This window comes from Rhipicephalus microplus, unplaced genomic scaffold, assembly GCF_043290135.1.
Source record: "Rhipicephalus microplus isolate Deutch F79 unplaced genomic scaffold, USDA_Rmic scaffold_18, whole genome shotgun sequence".
Classification (NCBI taxonomy): domain Eukaryota; kingdom Metazoa; phylum Arthropoda; class Arachnida; order Ixodida; family Ixodidae; genus Rhipicephalus; species Rhipicephalus microplus.
Window position 1 is genome coordinate 2583339 of NW_027464591.1, and position 24295 is coordinate 2607633.

Consider the following 24295-nt stretch of genomic DNA (forward strand, 5'->3'; position numbering starts at 1 on the left):
AGTCATTTTTGATCCACTTCTCATTCTTCACATTTACATTGATGTGACAACTAATAACATACCCTCTACATTCACTGACCTGTCGCATTCCTCAGTAATACTGCGTCTATCAAAAATAAGCCTGTAAGTTTGCACTTCTAAACCACGATATCAAAAACACGTTTATCAATTATCTGTCAAGTGACTTATTTGACACGATGCAGAGACACTTTACCAGGTGACGACTGAATCTAAACACTGCTGTAAGCTTTCAAGATCAATGTACATGTCTACGCTCAGAAAGTATCGCTTCTTTTTTGTTGTGGTTTGGTTCCGGCCAATGCGCTGAAACAACACGTCAAAAATTCACATTAAAAACTGACGCATTTACGTTTTTTTTATTACTGTTGTTGGCAGGATATTACGTATGTACAAGTATGCTGTTCGCCGTTTCGTCTGGCTATAAATGAAACACGCGGATCAAACTCTTCAGCTTTAGCCTGGTTATATACCCAGAGAGGTCGCAGATGGGTTGTTCGTCCGTCGTAGTGCTTCAGCGGCTGCCTCGCTCACTTGCTTGCGCGTCACACTGAGGAAGATTTGCTCTAGTGAAGTGTCGGCGATATAGAAGTCCTGTAGCTTGAAGCGCTTCTTGATCCTTGCCATGCGGGTGAACATCTCGCTCCAGAGCATCTGAATCCGGGATACCCGGAACTCAAGCAGTCCCTGCACTCCAGACAAGAAGCGATGCGGCTCTTTGAGTTTCGATACTATTGGCACAAAAGTGCTCCCGTTTCTGATTTCATGTCAACGACCCGTTCGTTACACGCCTAACAATTGCCTAGCGCAGGCTGTGCCGAGATATCTCGGAAAGTTTCCGAATGATTTAGAATCCTTCGATAAGGTTACGCGCACATTGCTAATGATAGAGTTTAATCTAGGATCAATGCAGCGACCAACAATGCTCCAGGAATATTTTAGGTTAAAAGCATAAATGTCGACCTACTTTACAGGCATTTCTGCTTGTGAATACAAAGTACATTATGCTTGTGCACCGTGTCGAAGACATAACGCCACCGATATTTCTTCGGGAGCATACGTCGGTTCCAGACCCAACGTTTATGTCGACCAGCGCTTCCAGTAACATAGGTTGTCATGACACATGGGGCGCAGCAGTGTAAACGCTACTCATTGCTATGGGTCGCGTGCCCCCTTCTGACATTTGTGTACATGAAATGTCGCTATCATTCATTGCATACCAGGCGTCTGCCACCAGCTCCTTCACTTCCTTTGTTGCCGCTGCAACAAAGTGATCCTACTACCCTTCCTCTGGTCCTCTTTTACTTTACTGTACGCCTTACAGCTAATTAGATCACTCGAAGATCGATGAGTGTGTGTTCCGTTACGAATTCACTATCAATATTTTTCTTGGCACAAGTTAACTAATAATTGTTTTCTCCAACGTCACAATCACGTGGCATTATCTCATTCATACAATCTTTAAAACGCTCCTTCATGACAAACAGGTTTTTGAAGAATATGAAATATAAAACAACGCATTTTCGTTAGAAGCATTTTGTATTACGTGGCAAAATCATAAAATTGCACCAGGGGTCAAAACGTGCAATTTTACAAAGTACGCAGCTGCGCAGGTTCTTGGCAACTTTATGGACTTATCAGGCATTTCGGAAATTTTAAAATAAAAAATATGTCGTAGAAGGCACTTCGAAGCAGAATTTGCTGTAGGCATTCTAGGATACTTTGAAACGATCAGTCATACACCTTTAAATATTTATTTCCTGGAAGTGCGGTTGAAGCCTGTGCGTACCAGGCCCCGACTACAGCACAGCGTTTTTGTCGTGAAGGCGAAGCTATACAGCGTTCTCCAGCTTTTCTGCATGAACGCATGTACAGTTGTACGCACCTTTAACTTGAACGCTCCAGCGCGTGTCCTCAGCTTGCTTGGACTGAGGTCAACGCCACCAAGCGTTGAAAATGATATGTTTGCTGCAGTTAAGAATAGATGTAGAGTGCATATGTTTCACGGAGCTTCATCAATTTACCAAGTCCCGGATCACTCGCCGGCGGCCCGCGGACGCCTCGGCTCATAGGCGGCTACGTCACATGCACGTGATCTTAAAGTCCCGAACCAGCCCGAGCGGCCTCGGGCCATCTGTGCGCTTGATGCTGGCTGCATCCACTGTGGCATCTGCTATGGCTGGCTATGCCGTCTGCTCCCTCCATAGCTGTGACACAGGCCACAACGCCGATCCAATTCCAGCCTGAGCAGCAGTTAGGTAGTGAATAATACCCATTTCTGTTGTGATGCAACTTACTGTAAGTGAACTACTCGAGCACGCGCGCACCACAGACCGGTGCAGTGGTTCTACCGCTGTTTCTATTAGCGTGTATAACGCATGTTTTCCCGACTTTCGAGAATACGCACGTCCTCGACGTGGCTCAGAACACCGATGACAAGAACTGTGTGCGCAAACAATGCGAAATCCAGAAACATGCAAGAAGCGGACAGAAAAGCAAAGATAGAGCAAGAGCCCTTAAACATTTCCGTGTCTAACTTAAGATGGCCGCACTGCCATGCGCCCCGCGCTGTCGGCTGTCGGCTGCCTGAAAGAAAACGTTTGGATGGTCCCTGGCCAGCCGCAGGCCACAAGGCACGCGAAAAAATGAACATGTGTCCGAGTGATCCCGGACCAGTAGGCGGAAATTCCAGTTCGTCCCCGAGAAAAACGAATGCGGCGCTGGCATCCGGGGCCGTACGGTGCCGTCCGGGACGTCTAAATCTATGACACTCAATATTAAATTGCTGTTTCCAGTCTGCCTGACCAGAGGGTCGAATGCATTCTCTTCGCATCCCGTTTTCACCACGTTTCGCTCGTGTCTCCATTATATCGCCTGCACCCATGGCGTTCATTGTCTTATATTTATCTCGACAATGAACCATTGCGTGCGACAGCTCACGCACCTTTCGGGTTTGAAGAACGCCACGGGCACGTGGTAACGTAGCCGCGAGTGATACGTGGCGAAAACGGGATGCTAAGTGAGTGCATCCGACCTGCTGTTCAGGCAGGCTGGAAACTTACTAGTGGAAATTTACTAGTGAAACAGACGCGCGCTACATCTTCCTTAACTGCAGCAAGCATATCACTCTCAACACTTGGGGACGTTGACTTCGGTCCAAGCGAGTCAAGGCCACACGTCGGAGCGTTCAGAGTAAAGGTGCTGACGGCTGTACAAGCGTAATAGGGTATTTTGCGGTCCTTTCATTTCATTCTTGATTACCATGCTACGAAGCTCTGCAAGAGTTCCACGCACATATTTTTCGAACTCATAGAGAATGTCAAGCGGAACATTATCTTGACAGTGGCATAGCCACATTGAATTAGGTTTACCAATTTTATGCTCTTATCCTGGTCACCAAAATCACAATGAAATGGCGGCAAGTTCTCCTTGTGCAGTTCACTTGAGTCCCCATGAAATTAGAAGCGGGGCTCTTTAGTGTCTCGCAATCCCGGCATAAATGACTAGGAGCTTTAAAGGGTAACTCTAGACGTTCTTTTAACGAAACTTGCCTCGTAGCTGTGCATAAGCTCCACGTCTTGGAAATTCTTCCTGACTTCCCGGGCCACATCTCGCTGATACAAGATGTCTTGTTTGCGGTCCGGGTATGTCTTCACGGTGATAGTGTAGCCCTGGCCGAACTTTTGTTTCAGGTGTGCCAGCGAACCGAGCCACTGCAGCCTTCCGTATCCAAGAAATGCAATGCGATTGCAGAGAAACTCCACATCTGCGAGGCTACAGATGACAGAGTTCAGAGCCCATTATTCATTACAGCGAAACAAGAATATTGCTTCGTAAATATACAGAAAAGTCACAGTCTCACCGCAAGGGGGAACCAGTGAATGAAATATCAGCAAATTAGACTGTCATAGTAAAACAGCCTAACCACTCGCATCGTTACTAAGCACGGGTGCTACAGTAAACGAGGTGACCTTTGTGTGGTCTGTGGCTTCGATGCCCTGTGCGTCTAAGTAGGGCGTGTTATCGACACCTTGCGGGTGGTAGCGAATAAGCCTCTGCCACGGCTTAATCCTCTTCGCAGTGTGTTGTGAGGACAGCTCCGTACTGGGAATTACTCCATGTGCGCAGTTCTATTTGTGCCCTTCGTTATATCCACTTAGCGAGTTTTGAACAGATTGTCTTTAGTCCGCCAACACGAAATGCTTCCCTGAAGCTTCGACAGCAAGTGTAGTGTCTCATAATTGTTTTTCGCATCGTAGGTAAAACGTATTTTTGTGCTTCATTTCAGTTTACATTAAATAAGTTTGTACACGGCCTTAAAATGAAAAGAAGAGAAAGGCCTAGTGGCCTATTGTTAAAATCACTCGCTATATTGAACCACAGAGACCCGCATGCAAAGATAGCCACAGAAAAACAAATGATTTTTATTTATTACTAAAGCAAAAGGCATAACGTCATCAAACATGAAACTTCAACAGCGTCCCGAGTTGGCAGCGTCAAAACAATTCCTCTAAAAATATCACCACGCGATGACGTCACACGTTATGGGTCCATTCCGCCATAGGGTTTATTCTAAGAAACTCTGTGCATTCCCGTCTAAGTTCCGTGGTGAGCATATTGTCCGAGATCAACGACAATTTGGTCACTATGACTTAACTAGACCTCGAATGGTATAGACATTGCGTGACATCTTCACTTGGGCAAAAGTGAGCCAATCATGGAGGCAGTGTTAAGCCAGGTGGCTCCCATCTTGGAGGCAGAGAATAACTGCGTTTAGTGTGCTAGTCACTCGGCGGGTGGTGGTACTGGTTTAATTGATTGACTGAGAAGAAAAATATTGCTTCTGCTTTTCAGTTTTCTCAGGTGAATGCATACAGCACCAAGTGCATTACTTCTTTTCTGTGTGCAAGCTGTGGATAAGGCCAGTTTTTGCAACATCGCCAGCTGAATAAGTTGATTCTAGCATATTTAAAATATTTGGGTGACATGTTCGCGCGAATTTTTCTGGAATCATTTCCGTGAAGAAAAGGAAGTCAAAAATATTCGCCAAACGCTGGCGCAAAGCGCTTCAGTTTTAAAAATTGTTGACTAGCGTTGATTACTCTACTCGATTTCCCTACGTATGGGTTTGGTCAAGTCCATTACCTGTGGGAAGAGAGCACGATGGAAATCTTTGTGCGCCTCTGCAGGGAGCTGATGTAGTTGACAATTCGCTTCCGCGAAAGGATTCCTATTCCGGAGTAAGGCTCGTCCAGCAGGAGCATCCTCGGCATGCCGATGAGCGACACGCACAGGCACAGCTTGCGCCGGTTCCCTGCGCTACACATGCACGTGGCAGTAACGTATATAGATATCTGCACACTTTCATAAGCAGGATTAGTGCAATTCTAAAGACATATTCTTCGGCAGTCGGCAAGTTGCAAGTCGAGCCGCTCTGCTATACTGTTCTTTAAGGAAACAATAAACTAATGAGGTGCTTCCGGCCAAATCTTTGGGCATGAAAAAGAGATTTTAGTCTACAGTGTGACGAACATTTCAAGAGGTCGGCTACATTTAAAGAAACAGCTGGAAGGACGCTTGAGCTTCGCCTTCAAAAGAGCAACGCGATAGGAAAACTGGATTCCACTGACCATTGCCTTCTCAAACGCATTGCTAGCAGTGTGGCAGTTTGGGCTAGTTGTTATGACATGACGATAGTTTAGCGCGAGAACAGAACGACAAAAAAGAGACAAGAAGGACACGAAGGACAGGAGTGCTCGTGTCCTTCGTGTCCTTTTTGTCTCTTTGTCATCGTTCTGTTCTCGCGCTATAACTATCGTCGTGCTGTGCTAGCGTCGGTTCTCAGCTCATGCCAGAACCATGCTGTAAAAAAATGAATGACTATGCGTGTAACGTAGGCCGTTTCAAAGTATCCTTGAAGGTATACAGCCAGTTCAGTTGTTGGGCCTCCACTACGCCATAAATTATGCCTCTTGCAAACATAGAAGGGCCCAATATGCTTCCGTAAGGCGACACGCGAACCCACGCAGCTGTATATTCGCTTCGTATCCACGCACTCGGCTGTTCGCGTTTCACTTTATGCCACTAGTAGATTTATTGGTGACCTACTGCGCCATATTTAGTGGCTATAAATATTGGACTAATTCAATTTTCAGAGATCCCTGCAACTTACACAAAGGAATTACGAATTGGCCCTGAATAGTTGGCATTCAATACAGAACAGGATGGCCCAAATTTGTTACAACATATCATGTCTTGCTACCAGCTTCAAATAGGCACTTTGATCACAACCCTAATTTGGCCGGCATACTGACCTACTTTTTCCCAATCAAAGGTCACGCACATTGACTTGGCTGAAAGTAAGCTTCTCTTCTCCCTAATTAACGAAACAGAGTGGCAGAAGTGTAAACTACAACTGAAAATATGCGCAGTAAACATGAAGTTCATGTAAAGGGCCAGTGGCAGAGAAATGAACGAGATATTTAGTTTTGTGACGGGCAGATAGAAAAAAGCGTCGCAGAAGAAACCTGCAGGAAGGAAACAGACAGTGTCATGATTGACTGAACAGTATGATCCTATGTTTACGCCAATTCTTTTTAACGCGACAGCGTTAAACAGCTTGTTTCACCGAAATCTAGGTGTCTACATCGGAGTCGGCGGCGCCTTCCTTGATTATGAGGTGAAAATTGGCATTTTACGACCGTAAGAATTCAAGATACAGGCAAATAACTAATATACGATCTTCGGTCTGAGTGAACATAGAAACCGGACATGCTGCATAGCAGGCAGATGTTCTACCATTGCAGTTCTAATGTCATTTTCGTAAGAAAACGCTATAAGTATTTAGACAGAGGAGTCTCCTTAACGCATGTAATAGATTGCATGTGAGAATTGTAGAATAACTTCAAGGTGTCTAAATATTTGACTTGCGCAGTGAGCGGGTGATTTACACCAGCGAACCCAGCACAGAGTGTGCAGCTCGGCAGGTGCACTCGCCACCTCATACAAACGCGTAGCGGCACTTTAATTAAAAAAAAAGAAGGATTCGCTTTAGTGTAAATTTCGCCGCGGCACTTGCAGTTGCATTTACCTTCAAACAGAGAATGTTACGAGCACAATAGTTCCTTTCCTTGCGGTGCAACTGAAAGCGATCAGCACTGGGCCCAGTTACGCTGTCACATTCTGCTCTTGATGTTGAAGCTCAAGCAACGCCCAAGTTTTTCTTTCTTTCTAAGAGCGTGAGTACTCGACCACGTGACGTAAGTATAAGGCAATTGAGTGCCATAATTTGCGAAAATTGTTCCTACCTATACGTGCCGACTAGATGATCTCCGATGTCATTCAGATTGAAAATCTCCAGCAACGCCTCCACGTATTCTATGGTGATCGGAATCCCACGCAGCCGGATGTACAGCATCAATGTCTCGATGCCCGTCAGAGCATCCAGCAGGGCGTTGCTTTGCGGGCAGTAGCCGAGGTGGCTCTGAAACTGTTGGGACGAGAAATAGCGTGAGTGACTTTGACGCACATACCCGAATTTTTGGACGTACATCTGCATAGCGCTGTTCAACGATAGTTGCGAAGCAAACGAATGAAGTTATGTGCCCAGAATAATAAATTACTGCAAGTGTGATGTGCCTTGTTGCAAAGAAAACGAACAACGCATCAACTGGCGTAGGATATTCCAGAGTATTATTTTTACTAGAATAAAGGTGCATATGAAAAACTTGATAAAAGTGAAGGAAGGAAGTTTGGATGGCTTGTTTTTGTTAACACGAAAATATGTAACCCCAGGTCCCTCCACTAGCGTGTTTATGTCACGAAGGTGATGTTATAAAAATAATGTACTGACACATTTTAAAGAAGACATGACAGCATATCCACGGGGTGAATGATGGAGAGTGGGGCGAAGCTGGATCTGCAGGCCGCTGCCGCGTCGCTTCGACCTCCCGCTGTCGTACGCTGGGATCTTGTCGGCACTGCCTCACAGCTTCACGGCACGCTTCTGCCTCACGTGATCACACATCGGGGTTCTCACTTCGAGCGCGAGCCGCCGCCGCCTTGCACGCACCCCGCTCTGCAACCTTGCCCATCCACCGACCTTCTCAACACGCACGTGCGCCAAAACGGCTTTTGCTTTGCTACACCACGCCCCCTAGCGTATGGCACCGCCGACGAACATGTCTTCACGACAAGCGTCTTCGTGTAGCGTCGTTCCTATTTTCTCGCGCGCTCGCACATCGGGGTTCCGTCTTCGAGCGCAAGCCAGCGCGCCTTGCGCGTATGATACTTTTTTCGGCAAACCATGAATCATCCACTGGCCGCGTCCAACCGTCATCTGGCTGTCTGTCTGTCTGACGCATAAAAGGAAGAATGAACGTACGCATGTACGAATCCACGAACAGACGGACGGATGGATGTACGCGCGAGAGGATGGACAGACGCATGAACAGACGGATGGACGCATGAACGAACACAGAGCTTGAGGCATGGACGGATGGATGGACGGACGCACAGACGAACGCACGAATGAACGGACGTACGGATGAACGGATGGATACATGGCCTAACGGAAGCGCGGAAGAAAGCGCGAAAGGAAGTGCGGACGGACTAATGGACGCTTCGCCCCACTCATCATCACTCACTCCATGGATATGCTGCGATTTTTATTATTTATGATATTACAAGTAACATCCTTTAGTATCGTACCATTTTCATTTTTCAGCGCATATGCATTTCGTTCAATGTAAAAGTACCACCCACTACGGCCGAATCAAGAACTAACGAGAGGTGGCTACATACGATTACGATGGGACGCTTACCTCACGCTTTAAGGAGCTTCTCTCCTAAAATGAAAACGAGAGAACAAGTCACTGTTGCGGAGTATGAAACCAGCAACCTTACGATTTGCAGCGTACGACGCTAACCACTCGGCCACAGAACGTACGTTGTCAAGCTTGCTAATGGAAAGCCCTTTAGTAGACCTCGGAGCTTTAACTTCGGCGAGATTTCGTCGTCAGTAGCGCGACGCGCTCGCGTTGGGCGCGCTAAGCTTGTCGCCTCTTGCGTTTTGTTGAGCGCCGCCTGCACAGAGCGTGGTCTGTCCAGCACAAGCAATTATGAGACTCGTGATTCGGGAGGACACAAAGGTCATTTCTTTTGCTGCCGCGGCCGCGTTTACGAAAAGAGCACGCTGCTCCCGCACGGAAAATCACGAATTGAGGCAGTTATTCGCGCTTGTTCTGTGTAAAATTGTGTGTTCGTTTCGTACGTATTTCTTCTGTTTGAACAACGCACTTCAAGGGTAGATCATCAAAAACTGGTTGTCCACATTTGCCCTGTGCATGCTCATTCCATGAGTGCTTTTTGTGGAGGAGGGCGCTGCGAATTTCAAGCTCTTTGCCATTCTACGCGGGACTTCGCGATTTGTTGCTGTAGCATTCATTCATTCACCCCTTAGCGAAATAATGCACATTAAACGCTCAACTACCTCTGTGATGACATGTCTCACTTTTGTGTTATACCGATTCCTAGAAAGATGGATCAGCCATGCTCTTTGACGAAATTCTGATGAAAACCACCGAATAATGAAACCAATGATTTTACAATTGCGTTAACGGTACTGTTTGAGGTGAACTTTATAGGTTGTGACAAAGATGCGGGAAAACATGTGGATGAAGAGACAACTTGCCACCGGCTGGGTGGAAAGTTGTCACTTGGCCGTAGTGCTCTGTCCTCTTGTGTCGGTCAGCTCAGCCCCTTTTTTTGTATTCCGTAATGCGCTACACCTGTTCAAGTACAAACAACAGACCTGCTCAAACTTTAACACTTGTGGACCGAGCTGGAACCTATGGATTACGCACCCAATGCTCTTATTCATTGTGTTACAGAGTGGCACTTAGTGTGTTCGGGGGAAGAGGGGTATAAATTTGCATGCACACCCTGGGAGTGTTGCCGCTTGCAGCCATGACGGTGAGGTTGGGGCCCTAGTTGCCAGCGTGCGTCACTAAGAAAGTGAACATTTTATTGAATGGGCAGCCGACCTATCAATAAGGCTTCGCATTCCGCATCATATCTGCTGAAACGCGACCCGCGCTATGACCCTCCTTGGCATCTTTATCTCCTATAGTTTCATTTTTATAAAGGTTGTGCCAAACGAAGAAACGAACTGAAGGCAAGCAGATTGGGCGAGTCAATGAGGTTTCATAATAAAAATTTCAAACCGTATCTCAACACAGGAGACAGGAAAGAAGAAACACACACGGCGCAGAAATGGCAACTCCAAGTTCACGTTGCATGTTCAGCGCCGTTTGTGTATCTTCTTTTCTGTCACCTGGGTTAAATAGCTGCTTTATATTTTTATGACGGAATAAACGAACCATCCAAGTTATGCTCATTTATTCATCGCAAGAATCCCACTCCGGCAGAATTTAGGCCTTCAAGTAGAATGGTAAATTTTAATGAAAGCTCGGCTGCCCATTCGTAAAAATTATCATGGGATTCGATCCCCCAGCCTACTATAATCAGCACTCGAGCACCGTGGAGGGTTTACAGACTGGATAGATGCGCACATTCTTTGCAAATTAATTATATTCATTGCCCTGATTCCGCCACCTTGCTTCTCAACATTGCTTGGCAACATTGTGTGTGTCAAGTCATTCAGAACCAAGCAACGGAAGTGATGGAACTGACGTACCACTAAAGCGTCTGCATTCTGCAAGGCAACAAGCACACGTGTTTGGTCAGCGCTTAGTTGGTCGGCCATGCGAATTTCCGCGCAATCTCAGTGTGCTTGCGATGAGCGCCAAGTGTCGCACTGTGGGCGACGTATGAATACTTTTGGCAGTCAGCAGTCGCAAAACACTCGCACCAAACGATTACCGCGGCTTGTACTGGCATGCTTTATGTTTCATTGACCCTACCAATGCACAGTTAAACGCCATTATCTGCAATTTTATGCATTCTTCCCATAGCGATCATAAACAGCTTTTTCCCATCCCCAAAGTTTTAGATCTGGCTTTTTTTTGTCCGACCGCTACGGCTACACAATTGAGCCTTTAGGGTTGCCTGGGCAGCAATGTCATCTAGCGACGGAATACACAACCAGGAGAGCCCATAACTGAGCAGGTTGTAAAGGGGGTTTATTGAAGGACTGTGCAAGCGGGTTTTAGCTCTAAAGGAACGCAGGCTAACCCAGGTGGTGGTACTTGATCACCGATCTCGTGCCTTTTTCTTGTGTTGATGATAGCTGAGCTGATGGCATCAACGTCTTTCTTATTCACTACAATTGCCCCCCTCGAAAAAGTTGAAGCCATCCTGGCAATCTAACACGTGGGGACAAGCGGGTCAAAGTAGGGCTTCAGACGGTTTACGTGAACGATATCACGTCCACGCCGACGACGGTCGCTCGGTGGCGTGAGGGGTTCAATGGCGTAGTTCACGGGTGAAGTACGCTCGACCACGCGGTAGGGACCATGATAATTAGAGAATAGCTTGGGTGATACACCAGGGGCGGAGGGCGGCACATGAAGCCATACAAGTGCTCCAGGAACGAACGTTGGTACAGAACGATGGTCGTCGTCACGGGCCTCCTTCTGGCGCTGTTGGTCGGATGTAGTAAACCGCTTGGCTAGCTTGCGGCACTCTTCTGCGTAACGAGCGGCTTCCGAGACAGGCTTGCATTCGGAGGGATCTGGCGAGTATGGCAGTAAAGTGTCGATGGTGTGCGATGGTTGGCGACCGTACAGGAGAAAAAATGGGGAAAACCTGGTAGTGACTTGCGTAGCGGTGTTATACGCGTATGTCACAAATGGGAGAACGAGGTCCCAGTTTGTTTGATCAGAAGCGACATGCGCAGCGAGCATGTCCCCCAGAGTACGATTAAACCTCTCAGTCAAGCCGTTCGTCTGTGGGTGCACGCTGTACTCTTCCGGTGAACAATACGGCACTGTTGAAGAAGTGCTTGTATTACATCGGAGAAGAAAACACGCCCTCGGTCACAGAGGAGTTCTCGAGGAGGACCATGACGAAGCACAAAACGATTGAGTATGAAAGTTACGACGTCTTGTGCTGCAGCTGTGGGGAGAGCAGCAGTTTCAGCGTACCGTGTTAGATGATCCACTGCCACGATAGCCCATCGGTTGCCTGCCGTTATTAACGGTAGTGGTCCGTAGAGGTCAATTCCTACACGGTCGAATGGGTGGTCTGGGCATGGAAGTAGCTGCAATGAACCTGTTGCAGGATGTGGCGGGCTTTTCTGCCGCTGACAATCGTGGCAGACGCGAATGAACTGGCGGACGAAGGTAAACATTCCGCGCCAGTAATAACTTTTTTGAAGTCGCTCGTAGGTCTTGAAAACACCAGCGTGAGCACATTGCGGGTCGGAATGAAACGACACGCAGATGGTAGAGCGCAGCGTTCGGGGAATGACTAGTAGCCATTTCCTACCATCTGCTGAATAGTTGTGCCGGTACAAAAGGCCATCCCGAATATCGAAGTGCGGAGCCTGGCGGCGAAGGGTTCGAGTGGTTGGAAGTGTCGGTGCCTCGGATAACGCGTCAAGAAGCGAAGCGATCCATGGGTCATATCGTTGTGCAGAAGAGATGGTGTCCTCGTCAAGAAGCGAAGCGATCCATGGGTCATTGCGTTGTGCAGAAGAGAGGGTGTCCTCGTCAAGAGCTGACAACATGTTGTCAGAGGAAACAGATGCAATGTCCGGAGATAGTGGAGATCGTGACAGTGCATCAGCATCGGTATGCTTGTGGCCGGAAAGATATACAACGCGAATGTCATATTCTTGAAGCCGAAGAGCCCAACGGGCAAGACGACCCGATGGGTCTTTAAGCGAAGATAACCAGCATATTGCGTGGTGGTCTGTTACTACATCAAAAGCACGGCCATAAAGGTATGGGCGGAACTTGACAAGCGCCCAAACGATCACCAAGCATTCCTTCTCGGTGACGCTGTAGTTTGTTTCAGCCTTGGTGAGAGTTCTGCTGGCGTAGGCGACGACAGACTCGGCGAATCCAGGCTTGCGGTGCGCGAGAACAGCACCGAGGCTGACACCACTGGCGTCGGTGTGGACCTCAGTTGCTGCCGTAGGATCGAAGTGACGCAGTATTGGTGGCGAAGTGAGGAGACGACGAAGGGTACAGAAGGCTTGGTCACACTCAGAAGACCATGACGAAATATCAGTGGTGTTGCCTATAAGTTCGGTCAAAGGCGCAATGATAGAGCCAAAGTTGCGCACGAACCGGCGAAAGTAGGAGCATAACCCCACGAAGCTCCGGAACTGCCTCATAGTCGTTTGCTTGGGGAAGTCGGCGGCAGCACGTAACTTAGCCGCGTCTGGAAGTATACCGTCCTTTGATACGACGTGCCCGAGAATCGTAAGTTGCCGAGCAGCGAAGTGACACTTCTTGAGGTTGAGTTGGAGCTGAGCATTCTACAGGCACGTGAGGACGTGTTTGAGGCACTCGAGATGTGTTCCAAAGTCTGGCGCAAAGACTACAATATCGTCAAGATAGCAGAGACAGATTTGCCATTTCAAACACCGAAGAACCGAGTCCATCATGCGCTCGAAGGTGGCAGGCGCATTGCAGAGGCCGAAGGGCATGACATTAAACTCATACAGACCGTCCGGTGTCACGAAGGCTATTTTGGTCGATCGGCATCTGCAAAGAGGTCCTGCCAGTACGCTGTGCGCAAATCTAATGATGCGAAAAACTCGGCCCCTTGTAAAGTATCAAGGGCATCGTCAATCCTGGGTAAAGGATACACGTCTTTTCGAGTGATCTTATTTAGGAGCCGGTAATACACGCCGAAGTGAACGGAACCATCTTTTTTTTAACGAGTACTTACAGGTGAGGCCCATGGACTTTGGGAAGGTTGAATGACGCCGTGCTGCAGCATATCGTTCACCTGTTCGGTAATAACTTGGCGTTCCGCCGCGGACACACGATATGGTCGCTGTCGTAGTGGCGCATGGGTACCGGTGTTGATGTAATGTAGAGTGGTAGAAGTGCGGCCAAGTAAAGGTTGAACAACATCGAAAGATTCACGGTACTGTTACAGCAGTTGGAGGAGTTTAGATCGTTCAGATGGCGACAGTCCGTCTGCGATCGCCGAATCAAACACTTTCGAAGCCTGTAGATCAGAGTGGTTAAGAGCACTGACGGCGGCGAGGTCACTTTGGGATGATTCTTGCGGCACGGTAAAAATTTGTCCGTTATCAATGGGCTGTACGCATCCAAGAGACTCGCCTTTAAACAGTTTGATGGTATGCGGAAAGGGATTGGTAAGGCAGAGAGCACTGGCTCCATTAGAAATTGAGAGGGCTGAATAAGAGAGCACAAGTGGTTTCCGACTTAGAAAGAGAAAGAGGCTTCATGGCTCAAAAATTGCTACCTCATCATGCATGCCGTCGGAGACCACAGGGAGCACAACAGCTGTTATCGGTGGAATGCCAGTGTCCTCTTTGACAACTAGCTTGTGCGCGGCTTGATTAGTGTGGTCGTAGGGCTGGTCGAAGAACGGAAGCAGTTCAAGTTCGGAACGGGCACAATCTACAACGGCACGATTACGCGATAGGAAATCCCAGCCAAGTATGATGTCATAAGAGCACGAGGAAAGGACGATAAACTCAACAATGTAGTGGTCCTCCGCAATTGTGAGTCAGGCAGTGCAGGCGGCTATAGGTCGAACAGGTTTTCAATTTGCTGCACTTAAGGACATCATATCAAGCGGCGTGGTCACCTTTCAGAGCTTGCGGCAAAGTTTGGCGTCTATAACAGACACAGTGGCACCTGTATCCACAAGAGCGTATGCATGGGCGCCGTCTACAAAAACTTCGACGATATTTGACGGCAAGGTGCGAGGACTTGAACAATTCGATAGCGCAGTTCTTGCCCCTTGAACTGCGACGGCTAGTTTCCCTCATTTTGAGGGGCTGGTAGTGGACGCATGGGTGACAAGGAGCGTCGATTGGGTGAAGGTGAGCGACGCGACGAAGTTGCCAGATAGTCACGGAAAGACGTGTTTGACTGACGATCCGAACTTTCATAACCAAAAGGTGGTCGGTCCATGTAATTGCTTCGTGGTCGGACGTCTGTGTAGGCGGGCACGCAACGACGGCAGTACCGGGAGATATGGCCAGGTCCGCCGCACGCAAAACAGATCGGCCGGTTATCGCGCGTTCGCCAGGCATTTGCAGCGAAGGGCGCCGCCCACGCGGCATACGGCTGAGTCGAGGCTGTGGTAGCGAGGGGAAGAGCCCATGCGAAGCAAGACTGAGTAGGAGCGGTGACATGCGGCAGTCCATTGAACGGCGAGGGCTGGTGTGGCTGCTGCCTCTTTACTGCGTCAGCATAAGTAAGAGGCACGGTGACAACTTGCTGCTGAAAGGGCACTGGCATAGCCACAGCAATCTGGTCCTGAAGTGCTTGTCGGAGCATGGGAGCTAACGGTGTCGATGGTTGCTCTTGCTGCTGCTGCGGGAGCTCTTGGCGCTGACAAAACGGCAGAAGGGAAAGCTGACGTGCGACCTCCTCACGCACAGTCTTTCATTTGTGCTAGAAGGCGGGAGTGGTCTGGTACGACGTCCAGTGCAGCGAGTGGTTGGTTAGGCTGAAATGGACGACGGGTGAGAGCTCGTTGCCGTCGCAATTCGTCGTAGTTCTGGCACGGAGTTACCACTTCAGACACCGTGCCAGGAGACTTCGCAAGGAGCATTTGAAAGACGTCGTCATCAACACCTTTCATAATGTGCTGTATCTTGGCACTTTCGCTCATTGCGTCATCGACGCGCCTGCAGAGATCGAGTATATCTTCGATATAGGCGGTAAACGTTTCGCCCGGCTCTTGTGACCGTGAGCGTAGGCGTTGTTCGGCGCGCAACTTCCGCACGGCAGGGCGACCGAAAACCGAGGATATTGCCTGCTTGAAAGTGGCCCAGTTTTCGAACTCGTGTTCATGGTTTGTGTACCACAGTTTCGCCACATTAGCACATTAGCCAAGTAAAAGTTGACGGTGCTCAACTTAGTAGCGTCATCCCACCTGTTTGGTCCACTGACTTTTTCGTAGGACGACAGCCAGTCCTCGACGTCCTGGTCTTCGGCGCCCGAAAAGATCGGGGGGTCTCGCTGGTGAACCGGGCCGGGGCAAGTAGCGGCCGCGAGAGGTGCTGTCTGTTGGGCCGCGTCAACTTGCATGGTCGACGGCAGGGTGCGGGATCGGAATTTCAGGGTGTAGGTGATGCAGTTACCCAGCACGTTCCACCAATTGTAAAGGGGGTTTATTGAAGGACTGAGCAAGCGGGTGGTAGCTCTAAAGGAACGCAGGCGAACCCAGGTGACGGTGCTTGATCGCCGATCTCGTGACTTTTTCTTGTGTTGATGATAGCTGAGCTGATGGTATCAACGTCTTTCTTATTCACTACAAGGTATACTTTATCGAAGAGGAATGGCGATTCCAGTTGGTCACCAACAGTGTCCGAACCTCAGTTGACCTTGTCCGACGTCTAATTGGTACGTCTAATTCAATAAGGTTGAGAGCTGAGCTAGCTGGTAACTGATCATTATAACATATGGTTTAGAAGACCACTTTTTTATGAGACAAAATAGACAAGAAAGACACCACACTTGTGGCGAATGTCGTGTCTTTTCTCTTTTGTCTCTCTAAAAAATGGCAGCATATCTACGGAGTGAATAATAGAGAGTGGGGCGAAGCATCCGTCCGTCCATTCGTTCTTGCTTCCGTCCGTTCATGCGTGCGTTTGTGTGGCCGCCCGTGCGTCCATCCGCCCGTCCGTGCGTGCGTCTGTTAGTGAATCCACACGTCCATCTGTGCGTCCGTCCATGCGTTCGTTCATGCTTCCGCTACTGCGTCCGTCCATACGTCTATCCGTCCGTGCAGCCATCTGTGCGTCCGTCCGTGCACCTGTCTGTGTGTCCGTTCGTCAAACTATTCAAGACTCCTAGTACCACCATCTCGCATCTTCTCGTCATATATTCCTCATATAGAAGCACCACCATCCAGCATACATTTTACGGACTGAACGAGAGGAGGCACACACGCACTTTCTTACGGTTTGCGCTTCATGTCTACTTCCCACCTTTAACCACCTCGAGTTCATGGTATATACTAGTTCACTGTATTCATGGCACTATGGCCCAACGCTCGCTAAACCTTTCTAAAACCAAGGAGGTGTAACGAGGGCAGTGGGCATGGAGCTCGATTATAGAAAATGAAGAAGATTTGCTGTGATCGCAGGCTTGCGTTCAGTTAGCCCTTGCGCTAAATAAAGCTCCTCTTCGCCGAGTCAACTCCTGCTTGTTCAACAACCCGTTTCAAATGGTGGAGGTGCAGGGTACATCTGGTCCGGGGTACATCTGGCGCTTCTACACGTTGCGCTGCTCAAGACATCGCGGACATCTCATCCCTCGGCTATCGCCATGACACCGCCGACCACTCTGCGTTGATGCCAGTCATAAAGCAATTGAAAATTGGTTGTTGAACAAGCAGGAGTTGACTCGGCGAAGGAGAGCTTTATTTAGCGCAAGGGCTAACTGAACGCAAGCCTGCGATCACAGCAAATCTTCTTCCTTTTCTATACTCGAGCTCCATGCCCACTGCCCTCGTTACACAATTCATACGCGAGGAGGTCGCCCGGCAGCTATCTATAATCACAAGAACTACCGAGCCGATGGCACCCTTGTCGCCTTCGCTTCGCCAGGTCATTCAATCGCAAGTTGCCGAAGCATTGCCGCCAGCTCAGGCTCCACCAACTGTTACCGCACCACTAACGTATGCAGCCGCATTTGCTCGGCCACGTGCGCCAGCGTCTCCGGCCATCTACGAAGCTACTCGCCACGTTTATTCGTCGACGCCACCTTCCCACTCGCTGACCGTCCCGTCTCCGGCTGTATATGAAACAGGCAAGAACGTTTATACGACGCCGCCGCCTGCACGACCATTTACGGTACCTTATTCAGCGAACAGTGCCCCTAACGTCAGCCAATGGCGCACTCCGGATAATCGGCCGATATGTTTTTCATATGGCATCCCAGGCCACGTAGCTCGTCACTGCCGTCGTCGCAGCTTCCCTTCTCACGACATTGCAGGGGCCTCACATTACATGCCCACCATGCCCACTCAGCCGCGATATCCCGTTCCTGCCGATCCACCTCTAGACGTACGTCCCGGTCGCCGACCATCCGGCGCAAGCCGTCCACCTTCTCCTCGTCGTCGATCTATTTCTCCGATGTTACGTTGCAACAGCCCACCGCGAGGGGAAAACTGACGGGTGCAGTTCCGGAGGCAAGAACTGCGTTGGCAGCGAAAATTTCAAGACCTAACTGCTCTCCCCCGAATGAAATCGAACTCTATATTGATGGCATTAAGGTGCACGGACTTGTTGACACTGGAGCTGCCGTATCTGTAATTAGCGAGAAACTGTGCCGAAACTTGAAGAAAGTGACCACACAACTTACCGACCTATCTTTGCAGACAGCTACGACCCATCATATTCAGCCTTCAGCTTTGTGCACTGCACGAGTCGTCATCCAAGGTGCGATGTACGTCGTCACATTTGTAGTTTTATTCCGTTCTTCGCATGACGTTATCCTTGGGTGGGGCTTTCTTTCGTCAAATTCTGCTTTGGTCGACTGTGCTCGTTCTGAACTCGCGTTATCTGTGCCATGCTATGACCCCAACGATGGTGCTTCGTGTAGAGTGTTTGCTGCTTCTGACGTTGACATTGCGCCTTTCTCAGCTGCTGTTGTCTCGGTGTCGTGTGCCTCCCCTCCGAAATCGCCTGTGTTGTTTATGCCATCGGTCCCATCTGCGTGCCGTCGAAATATCATGCTTCCGTTTGCCGTTGTCATTTTTCGCAATGGTCACGATGCCATTTATGTGTGCAATCCTTCGGACAGCCCGTCATCCTTACTACGTGGAGAATTCCTGGGAAGCTACGAACCTTGCGAGTGCATTCTTCTGGCTACTATACCCGATTCTGCGGTTTCGCTCCCAATTGGTGCTGTCACTCCTACCAACGTGCCTAATGATGCTCTGGACGTATTCTCGGATGCCATCGACTCTGAGCTCGCACCAACTCAGCGCGAAGAGATTATAAATCTTCTTCTCCGCTTTCGTTCATCATTCGATCGTGACCAGTCAGGCTTAAGCCGAGCCTCTGCGGTCGTTCACCGTATTGACTCCGGTCAACAAGCCCCGCTAAGGCAGCGTCCGTACCGTGTGTCATCTGGTGAACGCCGTGTCATCGACGAACAAGTGGACGACATGTTGAAACGTGGCATCATCGAGCCCTCCAACAGTCCCTGGGCTTCACCGGTTGTTCTCGTCAAGAAAAAAGACGGATCCATCCGGTTCTGCGTTGACTACCGCCGACTCAACAAGATAACGCGCAAAGACGTATACCCTCTGCCGCGCATCGATGATGCTTTGGACTGCCTACAAGGAGCGGAGTTCTTTTCTTCGTTAGATTTACGCTCCGGCTACTGGCAGGTGCCCATGGCAGAGGGTGACCGCCCAAAAACAGCCTTTGTAACACCGGATGAGCTATATGAATTCACCGTTATGCCCTTTGGCCTCTGCAATGCGCCTGCCACTTTCGAAAGGATGATGGATACCGTCTTGCGAGATCTGAAATGGAAAACGTGCCTCTGTTATTTGGATGACATTGTGGTATTTTCAAGCGACTTTGCGACCCACCTCAGCCGCCTCGAGCAAGTTCTTACGTGCCTTTCCACGGCGAGACTTCAACTTAACTTGAAGAAATGCCACTTCCACGCTCGCAAGCTTGTAATTCTCGGCCATGTGGTTTCTAATGACGGCATTCTCCCGGACCCTACGAAACTTAATGCAGTCGCGGCGTTCCCAAAGCCAACCACCATCAAAGAGCTTCGAAGCTTCATCGGCCTATGTTCTTACTTCCGGCGCTACGTCCGCGATTTCGCCTCCATTATCGCCCCCTTGACCAATCTTCTTGCCGGAAGTTCTGATTTGTCAGCGTGGTCGCAGGCGTGTGATGATGCATTTCAGGAACTACGACGGCTCCTCACAACGCCTCCCATACTCCGACATTTCGATCCGTCTGCTCCAACGGAGCTTCATACGGACGCTAGTGGTGTCGGGCTAGGGGCCATACTGGCCCAACGCAAGGAGGGCTTTGACGAGTACGTCGTTGCCTATGCCAGCCGCACCCTCAGTAAAGCCGAGAAGAATTACAGTGTAACTGAAAAGGAGTGCCTCGCCATTGTTTGGGCAATCGGAAAATTTCGGCTTTATTTATATGGCCGTCCGTTTGATATTGTAACAGACCGCCATGCGCTTTGCTGGTTATCTTCACTAAAAGATCCTAATGGTCGGCTTGCTCGTTGGGCATTGCGGTTACAGGAGTTCGATATCCGTGTTATCTACCGTTCTGGCCGGAAGCATTCTGACGCCAATGCCCTGTCATGTTCGCCATTGGCTTCAGAGCCTGTCGGCTCGCCTATCTCCACTAGTGCTGCCTTGGCCATCAGCATTTCGGACATGCCTTCCGAGCAACGCAAAGATGCTTGGATTTCTTCTGTTTTGGACTTTCTCTCAAACCGGACGCCCACTCCAGTTTCCAGGACGCTTCGCCGTTAAGCAGGACACTTCGCTATTAGGGATAACGTGCTTTACCGCCGAAACTACAGCTCGATCAGCCATAAGTGGTTGCTCGTCATCCCCCGACATCTGCACTCTGACATTTGTGCCACGTTCCACGATGATCCGCAATGTGGCCACGCTGGTGTGTTAAAAACATACACCCGCTTGCAGCTGCAGTACTACTGGCGCGGTATGTACCGTTTCTTTCGCCGTTACGTAAGGTCTTGCCTTACGTGCCAGTGACGCAAAATGCCCACTTAACCTGCCACAGGTCCCTTGCAGCTGTTGCCATGTCCAGCACGAGCTTTCGATCGTGTCGGAATTGACCTTTATGGTCCGCTTCCCTATGCTTCAAGTAGCAACCGCTGGGTCATTGTCGCTATCGACCACCTAACGCGGTACACTGAAACAGCTGCGTTACCTTCTGCTACCGCAAAAGACGTTGCGTGTTTTATACTGCAAAACCTGGTTTTAAGGCATGGAGCACCTCGGGAGTTACTAAGCGACCGTGGCCGCGTTTTTCTCTCCGATGCCATCAAAGCGTTGTTGAGCGAGTGTCGCATCATACACCGCACTACCACAGCCTATCACCCGCAAACTAATGGGATGACAGAGCGTTTTAATCGTACACTTGGGGATATGCTGGCCAAGTACGCTTCATCCGACCAGTCAAATTGGGATAGCATACTCCCTTTTGTGACATATGCTTACAACACTGCAAATCAAAGCACCACTGGATTTTCGCCTTTCTTCCTTCTTTATGAACGCGAGCCATCATAAACAATGAATACCATTCTTCCTTATTGACCGGACCCCTCAGAGATGACTACCGTTTCTCGAGCAGCAGCACACGCTGAAGAATGTCGAAAGCTTGCTCGTGCGTTCACGTCACATGACCAGACGCGCCAAAAACATCGCCACGACGCGTCAACCACGCATATGAGCTTTGCTCCGAACTCACTGGTGTGGTTATGGATTCCTTCTACTCCTTCAGGACTTTCCCACAAGCTTTCGTCCAGGTACCATGGCCCTTATCGAGTTGTACGCCAAACATCCCCTGCCAACTACCTTGTCGAGCCGCTGGATGCATCTCCGGACAAGCGCCGTCGGGGAAAAGAAATAGTACACATCTCTCGGCTCAAGCCATACCATGACCCTTCTGTGTACACCTGTCCTTAGGTCACCAGGATGGCTCCCTCATCGTCCGGGGGTGATTGTAACGAGGGCAATGGGCATGGAGCTCGAGTATAGAAAAGGAAGAAGACTTGCTGTGATCGCAGGCTTGCGTTCAGTTAGCCCTTACGCTAAACAAAGCTCTCCTTCACCGAGTCAACTCCTGCTTGTTCAACAACCCGTTTCAGAGGTTAAGCCCAGCGAGTATAACGTAGCAACCCTTTCTTGTCAGATAGTGTTCAATGTACATGCCAATGGCTGCTAAGGGGAAATGAGAGAGAGGAGAATTCGGCTTTTAGTTAACGCGCATACTGCGAACTTTTTATTGTTCAAGAACGCACAAAAGAATTCTCCCACCGGCACCACCTTGGAGGCCAAAATGTAAGACTGGTTACACACTACTACTACTACTACGACTACGAGGGACGAACGGGCGCCACTATAAGGAGCTTCGCCCCTGAAAACGCGGTACCTCACCATCAGCTGCGCTACCATCCACACTTCTAGTTCTAGCGTTGCAGAGCAGGTTGCCATTGCTCTTGCATTGACGGACGGTGTACATGACACAATTTATTCAGACTCCAAGGCCGCTATCAAGGCCTTCCAGATGGGCATGGTGGCACCCCAGGTCCTACAGATTATTCGAAAAGTCAAAGACCTCAAAAATCACTCATTGGTCTGGTTTCCTGCGCACCTTGGAACCATTGAGGGTGCCTCGCTCAATCCCAACGAGGAGGCGCACTCGGCTGCACGAGGTTTGACTGACCGTGTGCCGGGTAACGCGTCATCTCCTGGGCGACCTGAGCCTCTCTGCTCGTACAACGAGATATGCAAGCACCACTATCTGTCAAGAAGACTGCTGCCTCTAGCACACTCCTCGCTATGCAGGGCCCAAGCTGTTAGTCTCCGACTGCTACAAACACTTACCCGAGCCCTGCGGCACTGCACACAATGTACCCTGAACGGTTTCCAAGCCCGGACTGCCCCCTGTGTGGTGGTTATGCGGACTTCGAGCATGTACTGTGGGGCTGCGCCTCTGCCGGTCCCCCTTTCACCCAAGAGGAAATGAAGTGCCTCATTAAGGCCCAGGACCAGACCTCTCAAATCCTGGCCGTCCAGAGGGCCCGCGCGAGGGCCGTCAGGTTTAACCTGATGGTCCCCGAGTGGGTCTAGCCAGGTGACGCTGAGTTTACTCGCGTCTATTGTGGACCGAATAAAGCTGTTTCACTCACTCACTCACTCACCTAACCATACGGTATAGTGGTACGTGTGTTGCGCCATGGTCACCTTTCCATTGAGCGTTTGCTCTACGCCGCTTTTAAAGATATCATACTCCGCGCTGCGGGATGTTGCGATACTTCCGCTTTTTATCATATTTTACGGGACAAATAGAAAGTACTGCTTGGTTAAGTTTTCTTTTGGTGGGGCATTTCCATGCCTACTTGAACCTATAGTTAAACTTACCGAGTATTTCTACTATCAGGCCTGTGACAGCAGCGTCTCAGGAACGCAGAATCACTGCGACTACGACTTGGTCAAAAATTGGCTGAGTTCACCTTTGACGCGACTGAACGCTACATTGTGCAGCTATGTGCAGCCAGATGCCCAGCGTCATCAACCTACCTCGTACACATTACGCACGACGGACACGCCACCAATGTATGCATCACCCTCCTGCGGCAGGATTTCGCCCGTCAGTATCTTGAAGGTGGTGGTCTTTCCAGCACCATTGACTCCGAGAAGGCCGAAGCACTCGCCCGAGCGCACGCTGAAGCTCAGGCCCTGCATCAGCGCAGATGACGTTCGAAATTGGTTTCATGCAGCAGTCCTTGTGAACATTCAATGCATATTCATACTATTTGTTCCCTTATCCAATGCGTAGCACCCTGACCGTGCAATAGCAGCGAGTAAGAGTGTCCTAATGAAAAAAATTTCTCACCTCACGTGCACGTTGCCTGACGCAAGTATGAGGCTGTGAATGCAACGAAATTTTTTTATTACAGTTGACTTGTTCCTTGTTCAAGGAACATTGCTCAAGGGAAAGCCTTGTTCTTTTTACGTCCACCTATTCTAAGCTAGTCAAGTGAAGCATCGCTTTTTCCTGTCTAAAGGCAATTCTAACTGGCTCTTGTCACCGCCAGATAGAGTGCAGTTTCTCGCTCTAAGTTCACCGCCTTCAACAAGCAGGCTTTTCTAATCCCCTGCTAACTTCTATTGCCGAGGCTCTCCTAACGTCACTAAGATTGCCTGATAAGACACAAAGCAACAGCTAACTCAACAAGCCTCATTCTAGCAAGGCTGTTATTCCCTACGTACACAAATTTTCCCATAGGCTCAAGAAGGTCGCTGGAAAAGGTGCCGCTTCCGGTTCGTGACACCACTGATCGTCTGCGCAGCGCATCGAATTGCGCGCGGCAGCGGCGGAGCATCATTGCGCGTGCGCAGACCGGTG

General features: G+C 49.5%; 1 protein-coding gene across 1 annotated transcript in view; it reads right to left on the bottom strand.

Moving 5' to 3' along the window:
* Positions 1 to 483: 483 nt before the first annotated feature.
* Positions 484 to 24295, bottom strand: part of LOC142785165 (phospholipid-transporting ATPase ABCA3-like) — a 37861-nt gene continuing 14049 nt past the window's right edge. The window contains exons 4-8 of the mRNA XM_075883620.1: positions 23467 to 23625; positions 7326 to 7507; positions 5164 to 5337; positions 3570 to 3792; positions 484 to 705 (exon numbers count right to left, since the gene is read on the bottom strand). Coding sequence (XP_075739735.1) covers positions 484 to 705; positions 3570 to 3792; positions 5164 to 5337; positions 7326 to 7507; positions 23467 to 23625 — 960 coding nt within the window. The remainder of the gene's footprint in view (positions 706 to 3569; positions 3793 to 5163; positions 5338 to 7325; positions 7508 to 23466; positions 23626 to 24295) is intronic.